Here is a 16,926-nt window from a genome sequence, read left to right as displayed (position 1 = left end):
GTGTTTTCCTATCTTGGGCCTATTGATCGCTGGTCCACCTACTATTAGCTCCCTGTATAGAGACTAACCCTGGTCATTGGTATTTGTCCATGTCTTTTTTAGGTCTGTATTATTAAGCCAAAATCATGGTCTCTCATGCTCAAACGAACATAACAGCTGTAAACCTAAAGAATGCATGTTTCACAGCAAGAAAATCAAAGGAAGTCTCTAATTCCAAGTGATGAAATTGGCAGTATCCTATCGTGATTTTTGTGTTGTAACACCTGTGAATTTTTGTCTTAGTCCCTGGTTTACTTCAAAGTTTTATAAGAGTAAATATATGTATAAATAAAAGATTCTGGACATGTCCTGATACCACTTACATGAGATCATAAGGTTAGGTTTTGTGGTCACATGACAGTGTTGACTTTCTGTAGATCACACTATGTTCAAAGAGCATCTTCTCTAGTGTCCATAAGAATGATTCAGGATGTTTTTATTATTTGTAGCCCATCTCCTGTGTAAAACTATAATTATTTATGGTTATGGAACATATGTTAAATGGAGAACACAGTCTTTCTTGATTGCTGTTTGAATTATGGGGTAGAATGAGGAAATTGTTTTTTGAGGCAATAACTGAAATAACTTTCATTTTTCTTTGATTTCATTTAATACTTTTATGTTGTGATATTACAATTGTTTCCCATTTTTGTTTTTAGGTCAATAATGACAGACTTGTACTACCTCAGTCAAACAGATGGAGCAGGAGATTGGCGAGAAAAAGAGGCCAAAGATCTAACAGATCTCGTACAGAGGAGAATAACTTACTTACAGGTAAAGAGAGTGGAGTATGCTTTTTAAATCAAGGGAAGCATTAAGAATTCTTTTGATAGAGCTCATAACTATATCTCTGTAATATAATAGTTACACTATAGTTTGAAGTGAATGATTATATATGAATGGAATTCATACAACAGAAGAAAACATGTCAAAATTATTTTGTGTACACGGGAGAGCAGTATTTCAAGCAAGAGAGGATAACATGAAATTGCTGCTTACATTTCTAATTGTAACTGGGCAGAAGTATATCAGATCTATGAGAAGCTACAGTCTTTGAAATGGAACGTTCAAATATATGTCATCTATCTCTCTTTGCTTTTTATCCTCGTTGCTCTGCCTTAAAAACAAACAAACAAACAAAAAACCTGAGTGCAAACTCGTATCCTGCTTGCCTATGTGCTAAGCTGAACTGTTGATGGTTTATGGGCTGGTCTGGCCTGGTTCTGTGACTAGTGGAGCGGAGGGTTTTTTTTTTTCAAAATCTGCGCCTCCAGAAAAGGGAAACAGGGACCCCTCCCCCAACCCAAAAAAAGAATAATTAAAAAAACAGCAGCAATGATCTGAGGAGAACCAAACTAATCTATTAAATACAATATCAGAATGCACGATAACACACTATAATACAATACAATTCAATATAATTGTTAATAAAATCAAATATAATTGAGAGAAGGACTGTCCAGGAGCTAAAGGCCTTACACTAATACTGAAGCCTTGTGTGCAGTCGGGAGCAGCAGTGAGACAATCTGAAAGTGAGCACGACGAGAAGAAGACCCAGGTCAGGTGACCTACAGGCCTTACCTGTTCACCTGAGCAGGAATGATAACAGTATTCGAACAGTCTTCTGGGGAACATAGTTCTTCTCTTCTGGACAAGTACCCGGAACTAGAACATCTGCTCTTTAACTCCCTGTACACTGCATGATGTTATGATGTGGAATACTGATAACCAAAAATCATAAAACCATGACATGGACGTAAGTTTTTTGAGTCCTTCTGAAGATTAAAATATCTATTGCGTAAGGTGATTGATCCCAGACTGAAATGTATGAGACTGTGCATTTTGAATACAAGTTGATGTGTTTTGTGGTAATTATGTTTAAAAATACCTGTGTGAATTTCAGGGCTTTGAAGAGTGTAGTGCTGACTGTCAGTATGGAATGTAAAACAGTCTGTGGTCTGAAAATACAGATATGCACCTCTACTAATTATATGACTGTATATTTAAAAAAAAACAAAAAAAAATCAACAATCTCCCCAATTTCATAAACCAAAAACTTGATGTGGAGCATCCTAGTAAAATTTTTTCTTGTTGAAGAATCACAGTACAGTATGGCTTTGTTGCTGGAACATGTTTAACTGTGACAGCTGTATTATTTTGGGACATCTCCTTGGGAAATCATTTAGCTGAATGATTGTGAATAGTGATAACTGCAGCTTCATTTGGATGGTATTATCATAAATTTGATTTAATGAGGCTACATTTAGCTTGTTCCTTGTAGTCTTAGCAGTACTTAAAAAACTAGGAGCTTATGTTTAAGCAAAAGAAAGTATTTTCAGAGATGTTCATCATCAAGCTATTGAAAAGAATGTGTAATAGAAGTCTGATCTTTAAGTTGTCAGACGGGCTTCAATAGTACTGTATAGTATAATACTGTGTTTTAGAAGTTTGATAGAACGAGCGAACAATTAGAGTAGTATTTCATTTTCTTGCTCTTTTTAAAAATATATCTATTTCAGGAAGTTTGTGTTTCCACAGTGCCATCTCCCAGTAGCAGAATATTTTTTGCTTTTAATTTGAAAAATTCAAAAATGACATTTTGTTTAACTTTGGAGGTTGAAAATATAAGTTAGGTGAAAAACATTACTAAAGTAGTCAATATCATCAATTGTAATGCTCATGGTTTACTAAAGTCATACCATTCAACTGGGGGGGGATGTATATATACAAAGAAAAATTATTCTAAGATGTCTGAATTTCTTAATGTTATTGTTGATTTAATGTATAACTTATTTTTTTTCTCTTTCTACCCTTTCCTACATTAAAGTTAACATCAGTTCTTAATAAATGCACTTATTTTAAAATAACAGCAACAAAGAGGCTCAGGGTGCTCTGCATATGTGCAAAGGGTTGTACTTTTCACAACTGTCTTGACATGCATAAACTTGGATGCTTCAATAGTTCAAATCTAATTGAGTTTGACTTTTCCCAATTATTCCACTCAGGAGAAACAAATGGCTGTTGTAAGATGCTATTTGTGTAGATAAATTTTAAGCTAGTTTGAAATAAAGACAAAATAAAATTCCAGCGTGGGGAAGAAAAAACTCTAAATGTTCTCCCTCTATGCATTTATTTATTCATTTTCTTCAGTCCTATGTGTCCGTGAAGCCCTGTCCTGAGAAAAGTGAGGCTTTCTTTAATTGGCAGACGTTGTATTATTGCAGTCTTCTCATGGAAGAATCAGCATCCTTAGGTTTATTTGAAAGCTTTCTGACATTTATACCAGCTACCTAGAATCTTGATAATTCACTTATTAAAGAAGAAAAATGTCAGAAACAGTTCTAGTTTCTGAGCAATGTTAAGAAATAGACTTAGGCACAATTCATTCTAATAGTCTCATCTTGAAATGTTGAAAGTATGATTAGATAATTGTCAAGGCAAACTCTTGAAAAAGACCATATTCTTAAGCTTAACTGAGATATGTTTCTGATCACATGTGCTACTTGCTTGTTTGAGTAGTATAGCTGCAGTCAAGATTTTTGGTTATGAATTCGTAATACTGGCAAACCTTGGATATGTCATCTAGTTCTCTTTAATAGACACAGTGTCAAGTTTATTTGATTTAACTTCAATCATTTGACCTTCATATACTCATTTAATTGTAAACAAGTCAGTGCCACTCACTAGCAATCAACAGAATTAAAAGGAGATAATGGCAATCCTATTTGTATCTAAAGAAGTCACTGAACAGTGACTTCTGTGAGCAGTATGTAAGTAGATTCTGTCTCAGATTCTAGTTTGCTGTCACACTTATAAGGGATTATATGTTATGTGACTTTTTTTTCAGTGAGTGATCAGTGGTTTTTTTTTGTGGTTGCACAGAAATTTCTTTCGTTGTGTACTGAACCATTTTTACCATTGGATGTTGTAGGCTCATCTGCATTTTCCTGCATATTTGCCAGATTGTTGAATTAATTACACAGCAATGGAAGAGTGGATTTGATTCCTCCTCTGTAAGATTAAAAAAGAAAACAAAGCAAAAACTTAAGAAATGAATCAATCCAGACATTTTAGAAGTTAATATTTTGGGGCAAAATACAAAGATTTAAAAATAAAGCAAAGAATTAAAGAGAAAATAGTAGAGAGCAGCCCAATTTTTCTGACTTCTAGTGAAGGTATACCTTCACAAGGGACTGAGTTGTTTCTATCTTTTCCATACTTTCAAGCAAAAGTGAAAATGATCTGAGTGTTTATTGAGATGTCTTTTGTCATCTTTGTTGGTTTCCTAGTAAATTCAGTATCTGAAAGTATGGTATCACAGTAATAACCAGTTTACAAAATGTGATCACTGCTGATTTGTGTGTGTGTGTGTATATATATACACACAGTCTAGAAAAAAAATGCATATAGTGGGTTGAGAGCCTTCGCTATTTGCATGCTGAGATGCTTTTCTCAAGCTGAAGTGTGTTTATTGTAGGAGAGTAACTGCAAGCTAGAGGAATGAATGTTAGAAGCTGATAAGGCTCTCTACGCACGTGGTAGTAATTTTCTTCCAGCAGATGAAAGAAATTTCTGTTGCGTCCCTCATTCTCCCTCCTGTATTGAGAGGTAGACAGTATGTAAAGGACCTGTTAAAAGTACCACCATAGAGAGAGGAAATAGAAGATTGTGTGAAGTATGTTTGTGATAACTGAGATGCACCTTTTCTTGATGTCATTCTCTCAAAGTTGATACTTTCACTGAAATTTGAGTGAGGCTCTCTCCTCTAGGAGACTGTAACGATAAGGGACAAAGCATTTAGTGAAAACATATATGTAGAAATCCACACCTTTGTTAATGAGCATTGTATTGTTTACGAGATTACCTGCGGCAGAGTGCTTGACTATTCTACTTTTAACTGTCTTGATTTAATGGATGATAGTACATTTCCCTAAGCTTTGAAGATTACAAATAACACTGTCATTTTTCTTACAATAGAAGGTATGTTAAATATCAGTGTTTACTTTTGCTAATTTGTGGTATATTTTGGTGACTAACTGCCCTTTTGAAAACAGTGGAAGGTTATGAGGCATTGAAGCATCACTTCTGACATTTTTCCTGTCTGATCCTGCTGACTCTGAATATGCTATCAAAAAACCTGTGGGTTCTTTGAGTGCTGAGAGAAGTAAAAGATGGTAGCCAGGAAATAGTCCTAAGACTATTTTTACTTTACTCAAACAATGGCAGGGAATGTTCCCAGGCCTGGAACATAGTATTCTATACTCTTATTAAATTATTAGAACAGTTCCTGGCATGCTTTTGACTCATATTAAGTAGTTTTCTCCCAAACAGTTCTTTGGCTGTGATTGAGAGTTAGCACAATACAATTTTATATATCTATTGTGTGTGTCTACTCTGTTTTAAGAGGTTTAGAGAGTTTAATAACAAAAGCAATTTATTCTGCACCAGTCAGATTAATTATTAGGTACATTTGGTTTCATAGAATAGATGTATTTCAAATTATCATACTTCTAATAATTTTGATGGTGACCAACATGTTGACTGTAAGCCAGCAGTGTGCCCTTGTGGACAAGATATCCAATGGTATCCTGGGAAGCATTAAAAATAGTTTTGCTGGTGGGTTGAAGGAGATTGTTTTTCCCCCTTCTTCTCTGCCCTTGTGAGGCCGTGTCTGGAGTACTGTGTCCATTTGTGAGATCCCCAGTTCAAGAATGGCAGGGAACTTCTAGGGAGAGTTCAATGAAGCACTAAAAAGATGTTTAGGGACCTGGAGCATCTCCTTTGTAAGAAAAGGCTAAGAGACTTGGGACTGTTCAGCCTAGGGAAGACTGAGAGGGGATCTTATACAAGTTCAAAGGATGAGTGTCAAGTGAACGGGCCAGGCTTAGTGACAGAACAAAGGGCAATAGGCACAAACTTGAACACAGAAAGTTTCTTCTGCACATGAGGAAAAACTTTTTTTTTTTTTTTTTTTTTTACTTTAGGAGTGACAGCACTGGAACAGGCTGCCCAGGGAGGTTGTGGGATCTCCTTCTCTGGAGGTATTCAAAACCCACTTGGATGCTTTCCCATGTAACAACTAGGGAACCTGCTTTAGCAGCAGAGTAGGACTTCATAATCTTGAGATCCTTTCTGACCCCTGTGATTTTAGTTGACTTTTACTGCTATTGTTGTATGCCAATAATCTGAATGTAAAAATACAAGAAACTCCAGTTTTGGAGCCACATTACAATAAGAAAACACTGTAGTTTTTCATTGTCCTTCATTGATTTACAAATCTATTGGACTGTGTTTTTGTTTTGCTTGTTTTACTCAGTCATTCATCAGGAATAAGAAACAATAAATGAACTCGTGGTAGAATTAATGTGCTAGAGGTCATTAAAGCTATTTAGTCTTTTGATTTACATAAAACATATGTGACTAGAAACACGATCTGTTCTGTTCTCACCATTCTTGCTGGTGATTCCATTTGAAATATTGCTGTTTGTTTAGGGGAAAAGTAACTACCCATTCAGTGGTGTCCATTTCCCACTATAGGTATAATTTCCATCAAAAGATTTTCCATGTTTTTCTATTTATTTATACTAATACTTTCCAGGAGTTAGGTCTCTTTCTTTTTTTTTTCCTTTTTCTTCTTTTGTTGCTGTTGTTTTAATTATATTTTTTATAAATTATATAAGAATATAATAAATGATATATTTTTCCTCAATTTTTGAGGTAAAAATAGTTGTATTTTAGACCAATTATTGCAGATATCTGTCTTTAATACCATGAGTATTCTGCAAACCCTGTACTGAAAATTCTGAGACTGAAGCATGCAGAAGCATTTTGTTCTGTTAGGTCACAATCCAATTATGCCATTTCTTATGGGATAATAAAACTGTAGATTACAGACACCGGCACTGAATTTTCAGTTATGTAGAAGAGAGAAGGCAATTATTAACATATACAGATTATAATACCATTGAGTAACAAGATTTTGGAGTTGTAGATAATTCTGTGAAAATATAGTTTGTGTTCAGCAATATCTGCATTATGGATATTCTGTACAGTTCTAGTCCTGTAGTGTCAGGAGGGATGTAATAGGGCTAGAAAACCTGAAGAGGATGATCAAATGTATGAAATGGATAGTTCCAAGAACTAAGGCTAAATAGGTGTAGATTTCAGTATAAGAGAACTGAGAAGGACATATGATGTACAAATGTCTGCAAAATCTTACCTTGGAGAAAGCAAGTAGGGTACAACAGTCTAGTCTGTTTTTAAGAAGACAGGCTAAAATTAAAGGAGTTGTACTGTGCTGCTCTTGCCGAGCTAAGGTTGAATTTAACAAGGCTTAAATATTTGAGACGGTCAATCATGATAGTGTGGGATTCACTTCAGTTTCATTGATCTTCTTATAAAGATTTGTAGTGCCAGCCTTTTTTGGTGAATCACAGATAATAGAAATAACTTCAAATAACTTTATTTAAAGGCTTTTGGTTCCTGTTTAGCACATCTTAGATAAAATAATTAGTAAATGAATTCAGGAGAGCTATTTTTAGTAAGAGAAAGTAGCAACGTAAGTCAGGTATTTAAAAGAAGCTATTTGAGGTTATTCCTTCAAACAGGCAAATCAATTAATGTTAATTAAATCCAAGACTAAACAGTACTATTTCTGTGAGTACTAATGCAGTTTTGAGGGCTGCTATGTAATACATGATTTCCCAGCTGCAGTAAAGATGTCAGCCATACTTTTGTAACTGCTAATGGTCTGTTGTACCTCATTACAAAGGTTGTTAAGTAATGAGAAAAAATACGGTGATAGATTTCTTGTAGAGAAAACCTGGGTCTACCACTTTCCTTGTAAGCTAGATATACAAAGGCATTTGCATTTGCTGTACAACTTCTTTGGGAAAGAAGGAGCTGGAGTCTCCCAACACTTATAAGGTGCGAGATAATGGCATATTGCCTTTATTTGAGTGAGAGTTCAACTGTATCCATTTAGTGGGCCACCCAAGATGCTTTTCTCCTAAAATGAGAAAATGAAATCCTAAAGTAAGATGGTGATGTTTGTTTTTCAGATCTGAATTGTTTTCTATTCCTTCACGCAGTTGAATTCCCAGGTTATTTTTTTTGCTAACTTTGGATTATCTTTAAGATCACTGTTCTCTGAAAGTTGCTTGTTGAATGTGGGAAAGACCTGATTTGTTGTAAAGCTTGAATTACAGAAAGTTTTATTTAAAGATGGTTTGGTGTAAGAAAGTTTCTATTCATGTTACAAATATCAGTATTCTCACAGTTTAATTGAAAACTAAATTTACATCCCAGAGATTTTATTAAAAAAAAAAAAAAACTTTTTGGAATGTAGAAATATGTTGAGAGAATGCAGGGGTGAATATGTACAGAAATCTGTTTTACAGAAAGGAAAACTTGCATAGATTTTGTTGCCATCTCATTCAAATATCTAAGAATATTTAACAGTTAATATATTTAAATATACTTAGCACTGACATCCCATGCATGTTTGGAAGTGTAGTATATTATTTTATTGATACTGTGTACTATCTTTTATCAATCGATTCAGCTATCTGTTTTGTATTCTGTATGTGGTGTGTAGTGAATTAGTCTGGGAAGCAGTCCAACAATAAATGTTTTATTCTGTAGCCAGGTGAATTGAGAATTTTTTTTTTTAATGTAATGCATAGACATTGAAAGAGAACAAACAAACTTGGAAGAATGCCAAAAGAAGACCATTCCAACATTGAGAACTATGTTGGTTATATGTCAGTGGTGTGTACGAATATTAGAGAATCATGTTAGTTGTATGTAAATTCTGAGTACAAGTATTAGCTTCTTCCATCAGATTTACAAGTGAGAAACCGATTGAAGATATTTTATTGTACATTAAGATAGTGTAGTATGCTCAATAGCAGTTCATGTTCACTGTGAAAAACTCACATAAAATTTTCACAGAGCTGAAGCTTGCTCATTCATTTTAATGAGATGTACTATAGCAGGATGACTTGTGTGATTTATGACATTTGTCAGTTTTTCACAAAAAAAGTATGTATGTCATTGTGTATGTCTGCTCTTCAACTTTACTTTTTCATCCATATTTACAGAACCCGAAGGACTGCAGCAAAGCTAAGAAACTTGTCTGTAATATTAACAAAGGCTGTGGCTATGGTTGTCAGCTTCATCATGTAGTCTACTGCTTCATGATTGCTTATGGCACTCAGCGAACACTCATTTTAGAGTCTCAGAATTGGCGCTATGCTACCGGTGGCTGGGAAACTGTATTTAGACCTGTAAGCGAGACCTGTACTGACAGATCTGGTACAACCACTGGACACTGGTCAGGTAACACTTAGCTAACTTAACTCAATTTCTATTTATTTATTTATTATGAATTCTATCACTTAGGACTATTCTGGTAACTCTTCCTTTAATGTTAGGTGCACCACAGTAAATGTGACTGCAATTGTATGCATAAACATTGTTTAAATTTTTTTTATTCATTCTACTGGAAAAAATAACATCCTTATTAAGAGGACACTAATGCTTTGGCAGAGATTTCTTAATACAAATTTCAGATTTTAAATATAATTCTCCATCAGTCTGCCACTGTGTTATGAGCCAGATATGAATTCAACTTTTGTGGAAATTGAAATGTAAGTAGAAGCTGTTGTTGATAAACTTTAAAATAATAAAGCATGTCTGAAGTATAAAAACAACATAAATATGAAGAAAATGGTATTCAGTGGGAATTCACACACACACACACACACACACACACACACACAAAAGCATATAGAAATACGTTTTAATATAAACTAAACTGACTCAAACTTCAAATTGTAAAAGTAATAGCAAAGTTAAAGGCCTTGCTATTTGTAGATCAATACGTTGATCCATTCTTATTCTGGACTGAACCATTTTGCTGGAAAAGAACAAATATTCAGATGGGCATTCATGTTTGGAAGATCAGATAACTTTATCGCAAAGAAAACTGAGCATTCATTTTAATGAAATTTTTCCTGTCAACATAAGAGACTAAAGAACCATCAGCATAGTTTTATAGTTTTTCCTACATATTTAAAACAGTTTCTGGGTATTTGTCAAAATGAGTAACTGTGTAGATGACTGGCATTTTCCTCTGAATTCATGCTAAACACTAGAAAGAATTTCTATACTATTTTTTCAGCACAGTTAACTTTTATGTGAACAATTGTGAGGTTTTAAAACTGCATTTTATAGACTCCCCCTCCAAATGGTGTTAAAATAGTAATTTATAATGATTTGAGTAAGTGCAGGAAAACGTAGTTGATTGTAAGAGTATAACTGACTCTTCATATTAAAAATAGGTAAATTTAGAGATGTGTCTTCATTGTGGGGGAAAAAAAGTGTTAGTAGTAGAATTTCAGTTTTTGTAATGTCATATTAATAACAACTATAGGCCATGTAGTAATTATGAGATGAATAGATACTCTAACAATGGGGTGAGGATGGGTTAAGCTATGGACAAAAACAATTAAGAGTGTGAAACAATAAGAGAGATGCTGTGCTGCATTTCTGGTTATAGCCATTTTATTTATTGGCACTGGTTTAGCATATGGCATGATCTTCTTACTCCAGAAAGGAATTTTGGCTCAGTAACTCTGCTTAAGGATGGATGACTGATACTGTTGATTGTTAAGATTAGTTGGGCCTATAGATTCAATAAGGGAATGTCAGACCATTTTTCTTTACTCTCTGTCCAGTATATCATTAAGGAGGTAGTTGGAGGCAGTAGAAGTGGCTTTAATGTCATTGGGACATCTGGAAAATGTTGGGAATTGTATAGACTACATCCATCAGTAATGAGATGTTTCCGTAGCATATAGTTTTCTCTCCAGAAATGCAGGTGATACAGCATGACATCCTCAGACCAGTACTACCCCAGTGCCGTAATGGCTATATGCAGTTTACTCTTTGGACTAACAATCACAGCTTTTAGATCCGGAGTTGACAGAAATTATTCTTTCCTCTGTGTTTGTTCTTTTTGTTGTTGTTGTTGTTGACAGATACCTTATCTATAGATTTTGAATGATGCTTAAGGTTATGTATCAGCAAGAATGGTCAAATATTCAAGTCTGGTGCCTTTATCCTAGAGTCACAAGAAATATTCCACTTCATTTCTGACATGCACATGGTTTCACTGTTTCAAGAGAACTCTGAGCTAGTCACTGGGATTAGAAGTTAACATCAGTGCTGGAAAGAGGAAAAAGTTATTTCTTTCACTACGTCTGTCTTTCTATCTTGGGAAATGTTTGGTGTGTTCCAGCATTTCATAATATTAAGTGCTGTATAAATACTTCATAGTAATAAACTTTGGAAATTATTTTTTGGATTAACAGTGTAATTCCTAAGTTATGTAGGAATCCCTGGATGCTAGTTTTTAACTATTTCTATGAATATTGATGACTATGGGCATCCCAGGTGTCTGCGTCTCTTTTGTAAGACTCAAAGCTAAAAATATCTTGAAAGGATGTTTTGAGCAATACTATTTTGAATTGCCAAGTCACAGTTTTATGTTATCGCTGCAACATGCTGAAAAAAGTTTAGACCTCTTTCTCATTTTTACTTGCTGATTTGTGACATCCTGGTTGCAGTCTCCAATAATAAGTTGAAGAAGGGTTATAAACTAACTGGGGTGTTAGTTTTTTTTAAGTAATAAAGAAAGGAACAATAAACAGAAGAAGAAAAACAGATTAAATCAGATTAAGAACAGGTCACAGTAGAATTAGAAGTTATTTCTGCATTACATGATGGACAATGCAATTTACATGCTTAATTAATGGTATGTTCTCCCATAAGACCTCCAAACCATTAAGATGAATCATGAATTGAAATAGGAAACCTGAAGCAAAGTTTCCTGCAGCTTCATTTGAATATTGTCTTTATAGCCTCTAGGTGTAATTTTTATGGATGAATTGTTTGAAGGCAGGGCTGCCTAGAGGGGAAGAATGTCAGAGCTGCCCATTTGTTGTTAGTATCAGCTTTCAATTATTCATTGAACTATAATTTTTCGAATACAAACTCACTAATAACTTTATGTGTGTAATTCAAGACAGAGGATAAAGATTAGTTATTTAGGCACATATAAGGATAATCTAGTCTTGAGTGAAAGTCCCATCTAAAACATCTGTATGTTCTGCTTTAGTTGGTATTTAAAAGATAACAAATTCTTACTTGTAAGTAAATCACATGTCTGTAGTGCTTGGTTGTTTTCCTTGATTTACTTAGTTTGCTGCTTACCTTCATTGCTTAAGTTGTTCAAGACAAGAATTGTCGCTGTCAGTAGAATAGCAAATTCAGTGGTTCCAATTGATGTTAGAAAAGCTGGGATTTACTGTAATAAAATGTATTCAAAAAGCTGAAGGTCAGTGAAAGTTGCATACAAAAAAAAAGAGTAGGACTATGTAGTTGTTAACAGTTTCTTCGGCCTTAAACAATTTCTCTACTTTTGTCTTAAACAAGCAACTGAATTTAAGCATTTTAGTTAGCAAGTTACATTCAAGTAAACCTCTCTCCACAGTAATGCTCTGGTCATACTAAAAAGGAAAGCCAGGTATGAATATGTGAACAGAAACACTTCTTAGGTTTTACTGATTGCCAGCTGCTATGAATTCAAAGGCCATCAACATTGTTCTAGTAGAATAGATAATTTCAGTTTATAAATCTAGCCTATAATTTTTTTTTAATTTTTTTTTTTAAATTCTATTCTGGTAACGGTAGAAAAAGGATTTGGTGATGTTTTTGAAATCGAAGCTTTTGTTTATCTGATATGTTTGGGATGTTACAAGGCAATGATAAAGCTTATTAATTAGTAAACTATCTGACTTAACCTGGTATGTATTTTAATACAGGTGAGGCTAATGATAAGGATGTACAGGTGGTGGAGCTCCCTATTGTTGACAGTTTACATCCACGGCCACCTTATTTACCATTGGCTGTTCCCGAAGACCTGGCTGATAGGCTAATTCGTGTACATGGGGATCCTGCGGTATGGTGGGTCTCACAGTTTGTCAAATACTTGATTCGTCCACAGCCTTGGCTAGAAAAAGAAATAGAGGAAGCCACAAGGAAACTTGGTTTCAAGCATCCTGTGATTGGGTGGGTATTTAGTTTTCTTTGTCTGTGCATTAATATGTGTATACAATGATTCCTATTCATAAATTTTTTCTTATAATGGTGTTCCAAGAGCCTGAAGTATTTTGAAGGGAGTAGAGGGGTACTTTTTAGACTAAGTTACTATTATTGGTAAACTGCGTATAATACAAATTGATCACAGGTATTCATTTTCATCAAGCATACTTCTTGTCCTGTAGTTAGAAATAGATGTAAGTTCTATAGAAGAATTAAATGTCCTTTGATATCTAGAAATGTAACATTGAATTACATTCATTAATTGCCTTGTTTGTATTCCAGACACTTTTTTTGGTCGTCTTTTAAAGTGATCATAACCTTTATTATTGAGGGAAAAAGTGTACATTTTGCATGCCACAATCCACTAATTTTTTTGTAGGCTGCAGTAGAGCATGGTGTGCATCTTTTCTGCTGATGCTTTCATTGTTAGCAGCATCTATGGATTTGAAAGAACTGTATGGGGAGCTGTAGGGAGCAGGAAAGTACCTATGTGCAGTGAAGAACAGCTTGTGGAAGAAAGGTTTTTACTGTTTTGTGATGTGACAGTTTTTGCTGCTGCTTCCTTTACTGTATTTTTCTTTCAATCCTTCATCTTTCTTTTTCTAGTATATAGTAGTTCTGTCCAAATGTTAGTTCTTTAACTGGCTTTTGACCATTGACCTGGTAGGCCACTTCTCTACTGGCAGATCTCAAGACTAGTTAGATTTCAAGACTAGGAAGAAGATGTATTTTAACTACCTTCATTCAAACCCTGTCTTATTGTGGTGTCCCAGTATACCTATGATGCAAATATTCCTATTTTGCTTATTTGCTTATGTAATAAGAAAGCAGTACACTTGATAATTTCTGCTGATAAGGAATACTCAGTATGTTTTAATTGAACCTCCATTTTTTTTTTCCTTTTGGTTACTCCCTGCCTTCCTTATAAGATAGGTTGCTCCAAAATTAATGCCCTGTATTTATTTCCAAGGAAACTACAACAGATAAAAAGGACATGTTAACATTATTTGATAGAGCAAATTCTCAGCTACAACACAGTAGTTTTCAACATATTCACCACCATTAGCTATGTCCCAGTGATGAACAAAAACCTGCATGCTACTTCCATACAAATCTGAGCCAGCAGAGATGACCCACTGCCACTGTTGCCACTGCTGAAATGCATCACCCACTACCTCACTGTGTTTGTGTTCACTGTTTGGTCACTATAAACATTCAGCAAGCATCGATGAGTGTCAGTGGGTGCAATTTTTTCTGTGGGGAGGAATTCAGTAACACAGATTTGCTTCGTATGTGCTTCCATGTCGGATGCCATTTTGTCAGACTGCCCCTCTGCTGCCATCCGATTCACAGCAACAACGTATAATGAAATAATGGTGGGAAGGTTCAGCCCCTACTGCCATACCACCAGCATCTGCCTCAGGTACTGTGGGCCAACGCATTAAATTAGGAGGCATAACTTTCAGAGCTGCTTTCCTATATTATGTTCAAGAGGAGGCTGACAGTACACTTCATGTTGTTAAAAAGTCTGATATATGTTTCAGATTTTGCAGTTAATTTCTCAAGTCAGCACGTCTTGATGGATATCAATGACTTCTAATCATTCCTTGTTTTATGTACAGATTCAATTTGCAGCATAGGCATGAAATTTAAAGTTAACATTTCACTTGCTTAAGTAGGTGTTGTGTTTATATACTGAATTCCTAGTTTCTGTCCTTTTCCAGTGTTCATGTTCGGAGGACAGACAAAGTAGGAACAGAGGCAGCATTTCATCCCATTGAAGAATATATGGTGCATGTTGAAGAGCGGTTTGAACTTCTTGCTCGTAGAATGCATGTTGATAAAAAGAGAGTATATTTGGCTACAGATGACCCTTCATTATTGCAAGAAGCCAAATCCAAGTAAGATGAACTATGATTATATTGCAGTTTGTTCCTTCTAATTACTATTCACAGTTTCTGGCTATTGTGGGCGCAGGTCTTGATATTATTGTTTTATGATCTTTTATGCAGTAAAGAATTTCAAGTTCCTGTGCTTTTGATTTTTCTCTTAAAATTTCTTCTTATGGATGTTTTTTTTTTCCTCCCAAGTATGCATGCATTTAAAGCTTAGTTCTAGAAGAGTTTAGTGATATCTGTGACTATATAAAAACAACCCAAATCTCTAAAGAAGTAAAAATATGAATAATATAAACACACTAAGCTTCTAATAGAATATGCATATTAAAAACAAGCTATTTAAAAATAAAGTTACCAACTAGTTAATGTGCTAAATAGTTTCACCTGTCCAAACACTACCTTTTTGTTTGTAATTGGTCCGTGACTTGGAAGTGACCCTTGAAGATCACTGAGTCCAACTTGGGATATTCCTTGATTCTATGATTCTAGTTGCCAGAGAAATGTTTTAAAAGTTAGTTGAAAAAGTTCTGATGACTTAAAAAAAAAACAAACAAACAAACAAAAAAAAACATATATATATACACACACACATGTGCACACACACACACTATGTAAAAGATGGTGTTTTTTTTTCATTCTACACATAAAGGACAAACCTTACATTTATTCATGGATGTGGGTTTCTTGGTCTGTGTCATTGCCTTGGTCTCTTTATTGCTCTTTGTTAATAGCCCTCTAGAACATGGCTGTAACAAACTTTTCCTGGCTATATGATATCCCTAGCTCTTATAGCAAATGTAACTGTTCAAACCCATGAGTGCATGTATGCATTCATTTACTCCTAATGTGGCTGGTTTTCCTAAACAAACTTGTTAAGTTGCATAGTTTGCTACATTTTGCTGACTTGGTAAAAACTTCTGTTGAATACAAGAAAGCAGGTGCGTAAGGACGAATAACATTCCTTCGGGTGTTCATGGCATATAAACAATTTCACAAATGCTTATTCCCCTAACTGGAAACTAGGATAAGTACTTCTGGTGCATTAAATTTATATATATTTGCTTCAGAGTTGCAGTGCAAGTTAGTATATTGTCATTTTGAGTGCTGTTTGTTTGTCCGTATACAAATAGCTCTACTTCCTACTTCCAAAACTTTGTCCTGTGAGCAAAAGAATGGATTTTTCTAGTAAGCAAGGGAATGAAAACTTTTATAAGACAAAGGTAGCATGAGAATGGCAATTTTTGAACTTGGTACCGTGGTTGGAAAAATACGTAAGTTAACATACTGGATTTTCTTTGTATATACAAGCTAACAGAAAACTGTTATTTTCTAACAGGAATTATTTGCAGCCTTGCAAACCTGTATATTTCAATTGTGCGATTTCTATTTTACTTCTATACCTGTAGAAAGCTGCTGTTTAAAGTTAGGGAGTTTTGAAAAAAATAAACAAAACATACAATGCCACAGATGATGGAAATCTAATCCATCATTTTTTTTTCTTATGTAGAGACGAGAACAGTAGCAGGAACAATTAGGGTAACATAACATTTAAAGTGCACATCTGAACAATGAAAAGACAGGTAATACAAAATTTAGGTTGTAATATTTAATGAATTACATGGTCCTAAATGACTTTAATTACTGTTTGTAGAATAACAAATTTGATATTTCATTGACAATCTTAGGCCTTTTTTTCCCCCGTTTTTAACTTTTGAATCCTTACCACTGTAGGCTTTAACTCTGTGAATAAGGTACATTAACAATGTACACATATCACCCCAGTCTGCAGATACAAAATCTTACAGGAGAATTTTGACTTAAT

General features: G+C 34.6%; 1 protein-coding gene and 1 long non-coding RNA gene across 30 annotated transcripts in view; one reads left to right on the top strand and one right to left on the bottom strand.

The window, feature by feature from the left end:
- FUT8 (fucosyltransferase 8) overlaps positions 1–16,926 on the top strand; it is a 131,594-nt gene that overhangs the window by 100,870 nt on the left and 13,798 nt on the right. For all 29 annotated transcript variants that reach the window (NM_001398159.1, NM_001398152.1, NM_001398161.1 and 26 more), the window contains 4 exons: positions 699–813; positions 9,141–9,378; positions 12,927–13,173; positions 14,931–15,107. In NM_001398159.1, the coding sequence (NP_001385088.1) occupies positions 699–813; positions 9,141–9,378; positions 12,927–13,173; positions 14,931–15,107 (777 nt within the window). The remainder of the gene's footprint in view (positions 1–698; positions 814–9,140; positions 9,379–12,926; positions 13,174–14,930; positions 15,108–16,926) is intronic.
- Positions 808–16,926, bottom strand: part of LOC107053450 — a 258,977-nt gene continuing 242,858 nt past the window's right edge. Inside the window, exons 7-9 of the long non-coding RNA XR_003075262.2 lie at positions 12,316–12,409; positions 4,741–4,812; positions 808–4,050 (exon numbers count right to left, since the gene is read on the bottom strand). This is a non-coding gene — a long non-coding RNA (uncharacterized LOC107053450). The remainder of the gene's footprint in view (positions 4,051–4,740; positions 4,813–12,315; positions 12,410–16,926) is intronic.

The sequence above is a fragment of the Gallus gallus genome, chromosome 5, assembly GCF_016699485.2.
Source record: "Gallus gallus isolate bGalGal1 chromosome 5, bGalGal1.mat.broiler.GRCg7b, whole genome shotgun sequence".
Taxonomy (NCBI): Eukaryota; Metazoa; Chordata; class Aves; order Galliformes; family Phasianidae; genus Gallus; species Gallus gallus.
The sequence above is the reverse complement of the archived record's forward strand: the minus strand, read 5'-3'. Positions and strand labels throughout refer to the sequence as shown.